Source organism: Pelodiscus sinensis, chromosome 10 (genome assembly GCF_052426305.1).
Source record: "Pelodiscus sinensis isolate ZL-2025 chromosome 10, ASM5242630v1, whole genome shotgun sequence".
In the NCBI taxonomy this organism is placed as follows: Eukaryota; Metazoa; Chordata; order Testudines; family Trionychidae; genus Pelodiscus; species Pelodiscus sinensis.
Genome location: NC_143061.1, coordinates 51,183,798 through 51,198,660, shown reverse-complemented (window position 1 = coordinate 51,198,660; position 14,863 = coordinate 51,183,798). Strand labels below are relative to the sequence as shown.

General features: G+C 48.4%; 1 protein-coding gene across 3 annotated transcripts in view; it reads left to right on the top strand.

Annotated features, from left to right (window-relative positions):
* Positions 1 to 2,900: 2,900 nt before the first annotated feature.
* The window catches only part of ATG16L1 (autophagy related 16 like 1), a 28,873-nt gene continuing 16,910 nt past the window's right edge, over positions 2,901 to 14,863 (top strand). Inside the window, exons 1-8 of one of the 3 annotated variants that reach the window (XM_075937412.2) lie at positions 2,901 to 3,773; positions 8,155 to 8,248; positions 9,948 to 10,053; positions 10,663 to 10,736; positions 10,940 to 11,191; positions 13,030 to 13,095; positions 13,872 to 13,958; positions 14,749 to 14,805. In XM_075937412.2, the coding sequence (XP_075793527.1) occupies positions 3,659 to 3,773; positions 8,155 to 8,248; positions 9,948 to 10,053; positions 10,663 to 10,736; positions 10,940 to 11,191; positions 13,030 to 13,095; positions 13,872 to 13,958; positions 14,749 to 14,805 (851 nt within the window). In that variant the 5' untranslated portion in view covers positions 2,901 to 3,658. The remainder of the gene's footprint in view (positions 3,774 to 8,154; positions 8,249 to 9,947; positions 10,054 to 10,662; positions 10,737 to 10,939; positions 11,192 to 13,029; positions 13,096 to 13,871; positions 13,959 to 14,748; positions 14,806 to 14,863) is intronic. The other 2 variants (XM_075937413.2, XM_075937414.2) reach the window with 2 other exon arrangements.

The window sequence follows — 14,863 nt, the reverse complement described above, 5'->3', positions numbered from 1 at the left end:
TATATCAACTTTGTGGACTATGAAAAAGCATTCGACAGCTTGGATAGGGAAACGTGGAAATTATTACAGCACTATGGGATCCCTCAGAAACCATAAATCTCATAAAAAAGACCTATGAAGATATGAGCTGTAGGGTCTTGCATGAGGGTCAACTTACAGAACCCTTCAGAATAAAGTCAGGTGTTTGGCAAAGTTGTCTGCTGTCCCCCTTCCTCTTTCTTTTGGCTGTTGATTGGATCATGAGAGTAACAACAGCTAACGAGAGGAATGGAATCCAGTAGACCCTGACCCTGTTTAAACAGCTAGAAGACCTTGATTTTGCAGATGACCTAGCTTTTCTGTCACATAATCAACTTCAAATGCAAAATAAAACAGTGAGGCTGGACAAGATTTCACAGCAGATGGGACTGAAGATCCATGAGGGGAAGACCAAGATCATGAAAGTGAATGCAGCAAATAACAGCAGCCCAATTGTCCTGAGAGGAATGACACTGGAGGAAGTTGATACCTTCACCTATTTAGGTAGTATTGTAAAAAAAGTGGGAGGTACTGATGAAGATATTAAGACCAGAATACAGAAAGCAAGAGGTTATTTTATTATTCTGAGGAACATATGGAATTCAAGAGAGATCTACAGACCAAAATAAGGATCTTCAGCTCAAATGTAAAATCAGCTATATGGCTCAGAATCATGGCAAACAACAAGGACAAACATCAAAAGATTGTAAACTTTTATTAATAAATGTTTGGTACGATCATTGGCCAGAAGTGGTCTGACAAGGTTACAAACATTAGCTTATGGGAAAGAGCAGGGCAATGCCCAGTAGAGCAACAGATACTGAGAAGATGGCAATGGATTGGCCATATACTGAGGAAGCCATCAACTAGCATTACCAGACAATCCCTATCCTGGAACACACAGTGGAAAAAGGGAAGAGGAAGGCCAAAGAATAGTTGGAGAAAAGACCTGGATGTGAATATGAGGAAAACAGGCAAAAGCTGGAGATAATTAGAAAAGCTGGCACAAGACAGAGAGGCTTGGAAATAAATTGTTGATGGCATATGCTCCCATAGGAGCTAAGGGCAAAGGAGGCTCTTAATACATTTTAAAAGCAGAGGTGCAGCATCTGGGACTGGGCGCGAGCCGGGAATCCACTGATTCCCATCTCACACCTGGTCCCCAGTACCCTCCTGCCTCCCACAGAAACAATGCTGGGGGGAACTTGCTTTTAAGCCAGCTCCCCTCAGTACCAGTTCCTGCTCCTCCCCCTTGTGCTTCTGATAGAGGGAGCAAGGGCGGAGGGAAGCAACTAGTCGACTAATTGCTTACATGCCTATTGTGAGCATACCATACGCTTTCTCTCTAGCAGAATCCTGGAGGAAGGAAGTAGCTGATGTATCCCAAGGAGTGGTTCAAGATCAATTTACAAAAGGGGGTAGCCGCTAATTCCAACTGGCTAATCCAGAATTTGAAGACCGTGAGGTATGCATAAATAGTTGAACAGATGTAGCTGCATAATGTGTTGAATGTTTTATGATATATTGATTCAAATCCAAAACTAGTGAAACCTCAAATTATATTTTAAACCTTCATAAGTAACTTTAATCTTAAATATGATTTTGTTCCTGTGTGGATGAGATCAGGATGCTGATTCTTTATGGGACTTTATAGTAGTATTAGTTAGGACGCGCTAATTGAGGGATAAAAGTTTTCAGCAGCAGGCCATACTGGGGCTGCTGCTTACAGCCAGACCTGCCTTCCCACCGATAAGAACCTTTGCCATTCCCAAGACTGTGCTCCCCATTTCCGCTGGATGGATCGCTAGATGATTCCCCACTCTGTTCATTCCCCGATGAACAGGGCTCGCGAGTAGATTTCGCCGCCGTCTGTCAAGCCCCGCTGATGCACTTAGCATTGGTCGCTGCTGGATGACAGGACAACGGGCTGGATGGATCTTTGGTCTGACCCAATATGGCCGTTCCTGTTACCACCCCCCCCCCCCCCCCTACTGGGATTCCGCTTTTGGACCCAGGTGGTTACCTATGCACGGGAGAGGCCAGGACAAGATTCCCCTTCAGGGGATGAGACTATTTAATTAAGCAAGGGGAAGTTATCAGCCCTGACCCACCCCCACTCAGGGCTGGACCCAGGCCAGAGGAAAAGATTGTCTTGGACTTGAGGAGTAGACCCAGAATAACTGGGTAAGAAGCTACTTGCCTATTTTTTTTAGTGAGCGCTCAGTTCCTCCCCCTCACGCCAATCACCGCTGCTCTTGCTACCGCCCCCCCCATAACCGTTCCCCTCTCCGCACGCGCCAGCTCCCTCCCCCCGCCCATAACCGCTCTCCTCTCCGCACGCGCCCATAACCGTTCCCCTCTCCGCACGCGCCAGCCCCCTCCCCCCCATAACCGTTCCCCTCTGCGCACGCGCCAGCCCCCTCCCCCCGCCCATAACCGCTCTCCTCTCCGCACGCGCCAGCCCGCCCGCCAATAACTGCTCTCCTCTCCAGGCGCGCTTAGCCCCCCCATCACCGCTCCCCTCGCTACCGCCCAGCCCCTCCTCCCGCACCAATCGCCGCTTCCCTCACTACCGCCCAGCTCCTCCCTCACGCCAATTAGCGCTCCTCTGCCCGCCCCGCGCCAATCGTCTCCCCTCCCCCCCCTTTTGCAGCTGAGGATGGAGCGGCCCCGCCAGGCCTAGCGTGCGCCATGAGGGCGACGGGGCCCATGCCCAGCCCCGCAAGAGGCGGGCTCTGTAACGGGCGACGCCCCCGTGCAGTGCGAAGTCCCCGTTCCTCCGCAGCGCCCGGCGCCACCCCTAACATGGCGGTGACTTTCGCCTCTTCATGCCACCTTCAAGATGGCGGCGCGGCGTGGATCCCGCCTCTAAAATGGCGGCTCGGGAGGCCCCCGCCCCTTCGTGCCGGGGTGGCTAGCGCGTTCGCCGGACAGCGAGTGCGGCTCGGCCGCAGCGAGCCCAGTGAAGGCGCGTCCAGGCTGGTCGAGGCCGCGCTGTCCGCTTCCTGGGGGCGGGGGCTGCGGGCCGGGCCGCCCGGCGGCGGCGAGGGCAGCCGGAAGCGGCTTTACTGCGCGACGCGGAGCGCGCAGGCCCCCGGCGATGTGCGGCTCGGGAGAATGGCGCCGGTGGGGAGCGGCCGAGCAGGGCAGCGGCTGTGGCCGGGTTAGGGCGCGGTGGTGAGGGGTGAGGAGTGTCCAGGCTCCTCCCGGGGCCGTCGCTGTTGAACCCCCGCCCGCTGCCTCGTGCCCCCTTCCCCCCCGCTCTCCAGCCTCCGCTCCGTCCCCCCGCCAGGAGCCTCCCCCCCCGCTCTCCCCAGGCTGTGCCCCCTCCGCTGCCAGCTTGCGCCTCGCCCCCCTCAGGCAGTGCCCTGCCCCCCCATATCAGTGTGTCCGCACGTCTCTTCCTTTTGTCCCTGCCCCGAGTCCGCATTCTGCTGCGTGCGCTCCCTGCCCGCTCCTGTGCCCCGGCCCCACTGTCTCTGCCTGGGCGCCCTTCCCAAGCGCCCCCAGTCGCCGGGCCCCGAGCACCAGGAAGCCGCAAGACCCTTCCCTGGAGGGTGTTCGTGGCCAGAGGAACAGGCTCAGCTTGGTTCTGCTCAGCTCAGTGGAAAACCGGGACGCTGGGGCCAGGGCTGGTGAAATGACTTCTGGGCTCAGAGCTGCGAGTTTCCCCACGTGGAAACGGCACATTGCAGAGGAGCTGAGGCGACGGGACCGGCTGCAGAGACAAGCTTTTGAAGAAATCATCCTCCAGTGTAAGTGTAATAAGCCACACTTCTGCTCTCCAGATGCAGCGGCGCCTCCAGACTGTAGCAGGATTGCTCCCCTCTGGATCCCACGGTTCCTAAAGTTGTCAAAGTTATAAGCACCTGAAAATGGGGATATAATTGCAGGTGTTAAGCAATCTTACTCCTAATCATTATTATTGTGCTGTGTATAATGAAAGAGAAGTATTTCACAATTAATATGAGACACAAACTGGTTTCAGGTCAGTCAGTCTGTCTGTCTGCTGTTAATGGTGTGAGAAGTATCTTTTCATCTTTTAAGGTATTTCCTCTAAGGCAATGTTTCCCAAGCTTTTTCAATTGGGGAGCCCCCAGGAAGCCTGAAAAATTGGCAGAGCCATTAAAATATAGTTATTTTAAATTCAATAGGTACCCAAATAAATAGACATAGTTTTGGGATTTGATTTTTTTTATATTTTTTGTATTTGCCTTATAATTTTTCAAACAAAACTGTCTGAAAATTAGTAACAAATGGAGATCATTTTTTTCCCCATTTTAATGGGCAGGTACGCTTTTTTCTTTGCAAATCTGTTTAATATCAGGAATGATACTGGAAAGTTGGATTTTTACATTAGGTGGAGCATCGGGAGGTCTAGTCTTTTGTGTTTATTATGGCATAATATGAAAATCCCAATACAGGTAGTCCCTGGGTTACGTACAAGATAGGGACTATAGGTTTGTTCTTAAGTTGAATTTGTATGTAAGTCGGAACTGGCTCCAGATTCAGCCGCTGCTGCTGAAACTGACCAGGGGCTGATTACAGGAAGCTGGAGGCAGAATTGCTCTGCCCCCAGCTTCCTGGAATCAGCCACTGATCAGTTTCAACAGCGGCAGAATCTCGAGCCTGGGACGGAACAGCTGGGCTGCCAGGTAGGTCCCTGCAGGACCAACCCGGCAGCACCTCAGCTACTCTACCCCAGGGTCCACAACAAAAGCCTGGTCTGCTGGGGGGGGGGGGGGCGCACTAGCTGAGCCCCCCCCCAGCAGACTAGGGACACGGGGAGCAAAGCCGCAGTGGCGGCGGGGTGCCGCGCCTCTGAGGCTTTGCTCTGGCGGGACCCCTCCGCCTCCCTGGCTTTGCTCCTGGTGCCTCTGGTCTGCTGGGGACCGTCTCCAGCAGACCAGGGACACCTGGAGCAAAACCGGGGATGCGGCAGGGTGCCGCGCCTCTGAGGCTTTGCTCTGGCGGGACCCCTCTGCCTCCCCGGCTTTGCTCCCGGTGCCTCTGGTCTGCTGGGGACCGTCTCCAGCAGACCAGGGACACCGGGAGCAAAGCCGCAGCGGTGGCGGGGTGCCGCGCCTCTGAGGCTTTGCCAGAGCAAAGCCTCAGAGGTGCGGGACCCCTCCACATCCCCGGCTTTGCTCCCGGTGTCCCTGGTCTGCTGGAGACGGTCCCCAGCAGACCAGGGGCACCTGGAGCAGCTTTTCTCGCCCCGGAGGTCGAGGTGGCGGGACCTCTGCGCTCTGGGCGGTCCCGCTGCCTGCAAGCTCCGGGGCGAGAGAGGCCCGTTCATAAGTGCGGATCTGACATAAATCGGATCCGCGTAACTCGGGAACTGCCTGTATTGTTTTGTTTTGTTTAGGGACCTTGAGAGGTCATCGAGTCCAGTCCTCTGCCCTCATGGCAGGACCCAGTACTTTTCCCAGCGTGGGAAAGCAGTCAAAGTTCTCTTCTACTGATGATGCCCAAAATTCTAGTTTTTGTCATAGCAATGAAGTTTTATCTTTAAAAGGTGAAAATGTTCCTTGCAGTAACAGATTAACTTCATTCAGCTTGATGCATGTATCTGCCAAGTATGCAAGTCTCAGCAGCCACAAGTAATTTGTCAAACAACCAAAAAGGTCAAAAAGTCTTATGAGCACTTTCCCTTGTGATAGCCACCTCGCCTCCATATGTTGGAGCAGTATGTGCTGACTGCCCGTTTCTTCACAAAGCATTTTGAACAGTCTGGATTGCAGTAGTCTAGTTTTTATATAGTTAATAATTCAGACTGCTTCGTCCAGAGAATTTTAAGAGGTACAGGCATCTTAACAGTAGAAAGTTGTCTGTGGAGACAAAATTATGCCTTTGTCTTCAGAATTATTTGCTTCTAAATGCCTTTGTAGTTCAGCAGGTAGCAGAAAACTCTTGGAAAGTACTTTTCACACCATGTGATGCGTATTGAGAGCATCTTAATTTCCAGTGAAAGTAAATCTGAAAGACAAATAACTCAAGATAACTCAAATAACTTGTGTTCTTGTTGTCTGCTGCTAATCTGGTGGATGAGTGGTTTCCTCTTTGACAGCTCACTTTGTTTTTTCAATCACTAAAGGCTGTGATTGTCCTTTCTTTCCTGTCCTGACAATTTACTCCTTTATTCCGGCCAAAGTTCACTTGTTAGAAGGCCAAAAAAATTTTTTTAAAGCCACTTATCCATGGAGAACATTTGGTGATAAGTGTAGGCAAAGATGTATTGCAAAATGTTAAATGAAAATGCAGCGTGAAGAGCACTGTTTTGTAACAAGCTTGTGTCCAAAGAAAGCGGGAAATAATTGTCGTCTTAAATCTTTGGATTATGAAAAGCTAGGCCAGATGGTTGAACCAGATGTTTGAAACATGTAATATATGTTATCAGGTCTGCAACTTTGCGTGCAATTTGCTATGTGCTATTGCAGTGCATGTTTATCTAGGTCCATTGTAATGTGTATTTCACGGAGCTACACATGCTTCTATGTACCCCTGCTCCTATTTCATGTTGCTTGTCAAGCTTATTTATTAAATATTGCCACTATTTTCAATATAATAGAAGTTACTTTAAAAAGTCTTAATTTTTATAAAAATGTCACCCCATATAACTCATTTAATATTTTCTCACGGAGCCCCTGAACCCATTGTGCACACTTTGGGAAACCTTACTGAAAGGTATTCAGCTATCTGTGGGAGTGAAGGCTGCACTAGTGCTGCCTACACTGACTTTTAGTTGGGGATATCAAATGTTGTTAAGTGTACGTGGCTCTTCACGTGAGTTTGTTATTTAGCCATATTTTACCTATTGTTGCAGCATGAAGACATAGAAGCAAATGTCTGCTCCCCAACTGTTGTGCTACTGTGCTAACCTTAATGTGTTACTTTTCTGTAGTGTGAACTAATCTTTTAGAGCTGCGTTACAAATATTAGAGGGTTAATTGTGTTCTACAGGATGTGCTTTCATTGCCTTTACCGAGAATGTGTTAAAGAATGGATTCTTCAAACCCATATTCCCATGAGAAGTCACACCGATATCCATAGAAGTACATTTGAGTGAGAGCTACTTCTGAATAAAGCTTTGCAGAATTGGTTCCTATTGTCTCAGTTTGAGAGGTTATCTACCGTATTTTCCGGCATATAAGACGACTTTTTATGTTAAAAAACATCCCCCAAAAATCGGGGGTCGTCTTATACGCCGGGTATACAGGCAATCCCCCGACTTGCAGGTACGAACGGGACTTTTCTCGCCCTGGAGGACACAGACTGCGGGACCTTGTGGTCCCGCCGCCTGTGTACTCCGGGGCGAGAAAAGCTGCTCCGCGTCTCCCTGGTCTGCAGACCAGGAAGACGTGGAGCAAAGCCTCGGGGGAAGCCGGCAGCGGGGCATCCCAGACGCGCCGCGGCTGTCCCGCTGCTGGCGTCCTCAGAGGCTTTGCTCCCGGTGTCTCTGGTCTGCTGGAGACGGTCCCCAGCAGACCAGGGGCACCGGGAGCAAAGCCGAAGCGGCAGCCGGGTGCCGCGCTTCTGAGGCTTTGCTCTGGCAAAGCCTCAGAGGCGCGGGACCCCGCCGCTGCTGCGGCTTTGCTCCTGGTGGCTCTGGTCTGCTGGGGACCGTCTCCAGCAGACCAGGGACACCGGGAGCAAAGCCGCAGCCGTGGCGGGGTCCCGCGCCTCTGAGTCTTTGCCAGAGCAAAGCCTCAGAAGCGCGGCACCCCGCCGCCGCTTCGGCTTTGCTCCTGGTGCCCCTGGTTTGCTGGGGACCGTCTCCAGCAGACCAGGGACACCGGGAGCAAAGCCGGGGAGGCGGAGGGGCGCTGGGGCACTGCCGGTTGGCCTCTTAAGGGGGGGTAGTCTTATACGGCAAGTATAAGACGAAAACCTATCTTTTAACTAGAAAATTAGGGGGTCGTCTTATACGCCCAGTCGCCTTATACGCCAGAAAATACGGTAAGTCTGACTAGGAATAAAACCACAGTCTGCCAAAGTCAAAACTTTGTGTGTGTCAGTGTGACATAGTGTCATGATGAGGTGGTAGAAGAATAATTACAATGTCCTGAAATCTTATAAGCAGAGAGAGCTGCTTTTGTTCCCCATTTCTTTAATTGCATTTTCTTGCCTTGTTAGATAACAAGCTACTAGAGAAGACTGATCTCCATGCTGTGCTGGCCGACAAGATAAACGCAGAAAAGTATGATTTGCAAAGCAGACATGAGATCAGGTACTTGGAATTTTTCTTGAATCAAGAGTAAATGAATATTCCAGATATTTGGTATATGATGTTTCTCATTCATCAAATCATCATGTATATGCAACTAGTTACCATAACAGGGGTGGGCAATACATTTTGCAGGGGGCCAATACAAGGATTTTGGTAAGTGGTCATGAGCTATATTTTTCTTTTATATTAAAGTGTGGGGTCTGGGATAGCATTTGAGTGCAGGAGGGAGCTCTAGGCAGGGTACATGGTCCCGGAAAGTCTACATCAGTGGTTCCCAAACTTTTCAGCATCATGCCCCCTTTTTGATTTTTGAGACCCTCACGCTTCCTCCACCACCCCTCACCCCCCATAGCAGCAAAACTTGTTGAGAGAATAAAAAAGGAACTGACAGGGGCCAAAAAACAAAAATAGCACAAAACTTGGGGGGGGAGGAATTGTTGGGGGCAGAGTGCTGGGTTGCCTTGCACCCCCCTAGAATTTCTTCATGCCCCACCAGTTTGGGAACCCATAGTCTAGGTACACAAGGGGGTTCTGGCCATGGACAGGAGATTGGAGTGCACGTCATGGTAGCCCTACCTTGCTCAAAAATGCTGGCTGCTGCTGACAAATGTGCCTCTATATGCTTCTTGGGGGAAAATGGGGGGTGACTGCGTGTGCCTGTAAGCACCACCATTGGCCATTTTCTGGGAACTGTGAGATGGTGCTAAAGACGGTGGAGCTCAATGCACGTAGATGCGCTTTTGGGAGCAGCATGACTGGGACCTTGGAAGGCAGGCAGACTGTCTGAGCACCCTACTGGGCTGCAAGGCAAGAGGAGGGGCTAGAAGACCAGGTCCATCAGGAGTAGGTCCAAAGAGGAAGGTTTTCTTGTATAACTTCAAGCCTCATGTGAGAGTCAGTGGAATTCTCCGAGTACAAAGATGATGTGAGAAGCAGGCAGTGGCAAGTCTTGTGAGCTGTGATGGGGAGAACAAGTTCAGGAGGTGCAAGAAGACTTGAAGGGCAGCTAGGGAAATGGTGTCAGGGTGTGAGTAGAAATGATTGTGTATTTGAAGGCCAACCATTGAAAGGGAAAAAGTCATACCAGGGATGAGTACAACAACATGAAAGGAAAAGGTGAATTTTAGGTCAGGAATGAACTCCTCCATACCCAGCCTCATGAGAGACACAGAAAATGTAAGAAGCAAACTGCAAAGTCTGAACCGAGGATTATGGAGTAGTATGTGAGTATTCCTCTTGTCCAAAAGAACAACGCCTGTCTTTAAGATCTATAGTTGAAGGGAGTTAAGTCACGTTTGCTCACGCAAGGAAGGCAGCGTCGGTGTAGAGAAGCAAATCCCTTCTTCTAAGATGCTAGTATCTCAGGTTTTTTTTAGTATTGTAGATTTCTTGATGGGGATTTCCAAGAGGGTGGTTATAGGATGTAGTCACATGATGTTTTAAATTTCAAGCCTGACTGGCAATTGTAATGTGGGATAGTGATATATATAGACAAACAATGAAGAATGTACACATGTGCATAAGACTTCCTTTTGTGATAACTAGTGGGTGTTTGCCTGGAGGGTTTTAATTCTGCCTCAATGTCTGAATGTAGTTACACGAATTTAAAATTGCAGGAGAGGCTGTTATGAGGCTAACTAGGTAGAGGCTGAGAAGCAATTAGCTTCTAGCTTGTGAAATCTCTCCTCTAAAATTCCAGTCCAGGACATGATGGCACTAGGAATGAAGCTCAATTGCAAGAAATGGCCCAGATGAGAATTAAACATCAAGAGGAGCTGACAGAGCTGCATAAGAAGCGTGGTGAGGTAAGAGTCCTCTTTCATGTGCTGTGTGGCTTACTTGTGGCCCTCTCTCTGCTGTAATTGTCTAAATACAGTGGATTCCAGTTCTGTCTCATTGTCTTTTCTATTGTCAGATTTTAACTTCTAATATGTTTGAATCCCTTAATGCTTCTCAGTTGTGGAATGTGCAACGTGTTCATGTGATTGACTTGCTGTATTAATTGTTATAGTGCAAAGGAGTTGCTTTTCCCTGCATAACTGAATCTTCCAATTGCTAATTTATTTCAGTGTTTTGGTGATATTTGAAAAAAGTGAAGATTTACTCCTAATATGTACCAGCAGTGTTTGATGTGGCTGTGTCCAAAGGGGCCTGTTTGCCTGACCACACTAAGGGATAATAACAGTGATGACTATTACTCCTAGGGAGTAGACTTCCGTCCGATGTAGTATGCTGATCTACATGTAGTACTGTGATGTAGTACGGTGTCCAGATTTGTTTCCTGGTTTTGAAGAAGAGGAAGTTCTGAGAGACTCATACATTAGAGTTGGGCTGACGCATTCCGCCTGGGAGCAAATCTATGGCTGCTGTTCCTCCATTTTTTTTGTAATTCCTTTTTTTTTCCCCCTCCTTAGTTGGCGCAGTCAGTGATTGATTTGAATAATCAAATGCAGCAGAAAGACAAGGAGATGCAGATGAATGAAGCCAAGTGAGTAGAAGTAATTTCCTCAGTGTTATAGGGCCTGAGACCAGATTTTTGGTCAGGGGTTTGTTTTGTGTTACAGTAGTGCCTAGGATCCCAATCATGGGCCAGCACCCTACTGTGCTGGAAACTGGACACACACAAACCAGAAAGATAGTCTCTGCCCTAAAGAGTGTTTCATTGTGGTGTTTATGCTGATGCTCTTCCAGGATTGCAGAATACTTGCAGAAGATCTCTGAGCTGGAAACAGAGTGCCAGGAACTGCGCAGCAAGCTGCAAGAACTTGAGCGAGCCAATCAGACTCTGAAGGATGAGTATGATGCCCTCCAGATCACCTTCACTGCTCTAGAAGAGAAACTGAGGAAAACTACTGAAGATAACCAAGAGCTGGTCTCACGTTGGATGGCAGAGAAGGCTCAGGAAGCCAATCGGCTCAATGCAGAGAATGAGAAGGACTCAAGGTGAGACATTCATAGAATCATAGAATCATAGAATAATAGGACTGGAAGGGACCTCGAGAGGTCATCGAGTCCAGCCCCCCGCCCTCAAGGCAGGATCAAGCTCCGTCTACACCATCCCTGACAGATGTCTATCTAACCTGTTCTTAAATATCTCCAGAGAGGGAGATTCCACCACCTCCCTTGGCAATTTATTCCAATATTTGACCACCCTGACAGTTAGGAATTTTTTCCTAATGTCCAATCTAAACCTCCCCTGCTGCACTTTAAGCCCATTACTCCTTGTCCTGTTCTCAGAAACCAAGAGGAACAAATTTTCGCCTTCCTCCTTGTGACACCCTTTTAGATATTTGAAAACCGCTATCATGTCCCCCCTTAATCTTCTTTTTTCCAAACTAAACAAGCCCAGTTCATGAAGCCTGGCTTCATAGGTCATGTTCTCTAGACCTTTAATCATTCTTGTCGCTCTTCTCTGTACCCTTTCCAATTTCTCCACATCTTTCTTGAAATGTGGCGCCCAGAACTGGACACAGTACTCCAGCTGAGGCCTAACTAGTGCAGAGTAGAGCGGCAGAATGACTTCACGAGTTTTGCTTACAACACACCTGTTGATACAACCTAGAATCATATTTGCTTTTTTTGCAACAGCATCACACTGTTGACTCATATTCATCTTGTGGTCCACTATGACCCCTAGATCCCTTTCCGCCATGCTCCTTCCTAGACAGTCGCTTCCCATCTTGTATGTATGGAACTGATTGTTCCTTCCTAAGTGGAGCACTTTGCATTTCTCTTTATTAAAGAGACATTGACAATCTATTTTGTAGAAGTGTGGGTTGAGTACACCAGCCCTAGAATGAACATTATTTACTAGAGCAGTGGTTCTCAAACTCTTTTGCCTGTGGCCCACCCCACTCAATGTAGACCTTTCCGTGGACCACCAGCCAATCAGCCATGATGATAAAATGGGTGCAGGAGAGGGTAGGAGTGTGGGGTCTGGCTGCCAGCTAGGGTGCAGGAAAGGCCGGGGGGGCGTGGATCTGGGATGGAGGAAGGGAGCAGAAGTGGGCTGGGGTTGGAGGATCTAAGGAAAGGAAAAAGAATGCAAGGTGGGTTGTAGGGGGTCTGGCTGGGAAGTTGGGTGTAAGAGTGCGGTCTGGGCATGAGCGGGATGGGGTACATGGTTCCAGCAGGAGGAAGGTGCATCGGGAGATGGGGGTACAAGGTCTGGGCATGAAAGAGATGGGTGGCACTTAACTCCATGCCTCTGCTCCCAGGCACCACCCCCACTGCACCCATGGCCATGATTTCAGCCAATGGAAGCAGCAGGGAAAGCATCCAGGGGAGCAGTTTCTTGTGCTGCCATTCCCCCAGCTAGGGAAGAAGGGGTGCAGCAGCAGATGGAATCGCTTCCTTCCCTCCACAAGCTGTATCCAGCCAGCGAGGCTCTCTTTTCTAACCCCCCTTCCCCCACACATGCAGTTGGAAGCCGTGGGGCTAGAGCGCCAGTGCAGGCTTCCCGCTGCAGGAGGGGCTGAACCCACAGCCCACCTGCAAGATGGTCACAGACCAAACTTTGAGAACCACTGTCCTAGAGTCTTCTGTCTTCTCGGAAAACCTAGATACTCAAGGCAGGAAAGATTCTGGAACATCCTAAGAGGCTAGCAATTCTCTAGGAGTTTGTTTAGTTTTAAATTACTAAAGTAATGATTTTTCCACTTGGAATCTGTCTTCTGGCATATGATTCCTGTGTGTTAGCATCATAGAATCTCTCTGGGCTCTTTTGCTGACATGTTATAACGTTGTGCTTATAAACTTGGGGTGTGGGGGTTTCCTTCTAGGAGGCGACAAGCCAAGCTGCAGAAAGAGCTAGCAGAAGCTGCTAAGGAACCGCTGCCTGTTGAACAGTAAGTAACCTTGATTTCAGGCAATAGACACACCCAAACCGAGGTCTGGAAAACCAACCTGTTCTGTTACTCGTATTCCATGTGAAAGGTGTCTTGTCTTCTCATCACCATGCATGAATGTACTGTTATAGAGACAGGGTAAATGGCATCTCTGTCTCCAGTAATTGTAGTAGAAGAGTGTTCAACCTTGCAAACTCAGTTTAAAATCCAAAATATGTAATGCATTTCTGTATGTGTTTGTTTTTAGAATGGGGAGCTCTGCTGTGGTTAAGAATATCAACTCAAGTTTGAAAGTCCTAAGACAGGTTCATTTAGTGAATTTGAGCTCATCACAACAGAATACAATTTCTGTGATGCAGTCCTTTTGGCAGGTGGAATAGTTCTCTTGGTCAGGGAATGCAGACCACTGGAAACGCTTTTCTTTGGAAGAAGTCAGGACTACATACAGCAGTAAATAGGGTGTCATGTGAGAGCAGAGATTGGAAAAATAGTATCAATTACTTCTATTTGGGAATGTATTTATGCCTAGATTCTGTGATGCTGTCTCTCTGCCTTAAGTATGAAGCGTCCATACCTCTGTAAGTTACCAACTAGATGGTAATAGTATGCTGATTAACTGTAAGCCCATATGGGAATCCAAGGAGTTATGTCTGGGAGGAATACTTGTTTGCATTAAAGATTAATAGAGGGCTGCCTTTGGGGTTTGGCAAAGGGAGTTGATTACAACAGGCCTCATGTGGCTGATTCAGGAGGAGGCATGTTCCCATACTTTCCAGGGATGATGATATTGAAGTGCTTGCAGATGAAACTTCTGACCCTGCTGAAGAGACTTCTCCTGTGCGAGCAATCAGCCGGACATCCAGGTACGCAGACTGAAAGGTTGAAGGCTTCTTTCTAAAGTTTAGCAAGACTGTTGCATGTAGGAGGGTGTTAGAATAAGGGAAGTTGCACAGTTAGATGGGCCAGCAGTAGGAACTATTGGCAGTTCTCATTGATGATGCACAAAGCTAATACATATTGGATCATGTGCTTGCTCTAAAGTTTTCTGCAGCTTTGTAAAATGCTTCATTCTGCACTACTATATGCTGCCGTGTACTACTTTGGTCTGTTTAAAGCTAAGCTAGTGCCTGGGAAGCACTGAAAAGAATCCAACCTTACAACCAGAAGTAACACAAGATATTACCTTACCTTTTTAGGGTCTCCTTTGAAATGTCACCATAACCTAAGAGGAATGAGCTGCAGAGCTTAATTAAAACTTTTTTGAGAAGCTGCTTCAGTCCCTTCCCACCTAGATTTAACTGCCCATTTCCTACTGCCAAATAGCAAAGGTGGCTAGAGTTTTATGAACAACCAATTGGGAGAATGAGGATCAATGAATGAAACTCTGTTCAGCTTGTGAAGTCTCTTAAACCCAATGAAGAAAGTCCTTTCTCAAGTTTCATAAGGTCCTTAACCTTCACCTTGCAAGCTGTTGTTAATGGTAACCTGCATGTGCTGCTGCTGCTGCTCCCAAGGGATCTTCCCTCCTGCACTTGGGTCTGAGAGGGAGTGTCTCTTTTTTCCCCAAATGCCTTATGATGTGACCTGTATTTATTGATCTTCATTTGAACAATCTGTTCACAAGGCTTAAACCTGTCCTCCCCTCCTCTTTAGTAAGCGACTGTCCCAGCCAGCTGGAGGTCTTCTGGACTCTATCACTAATATCTTTGGGTAGGTTAGAACGCCTTCATCTTTTCTTGTGTATTTGTTTCAACATACATCAGAATTT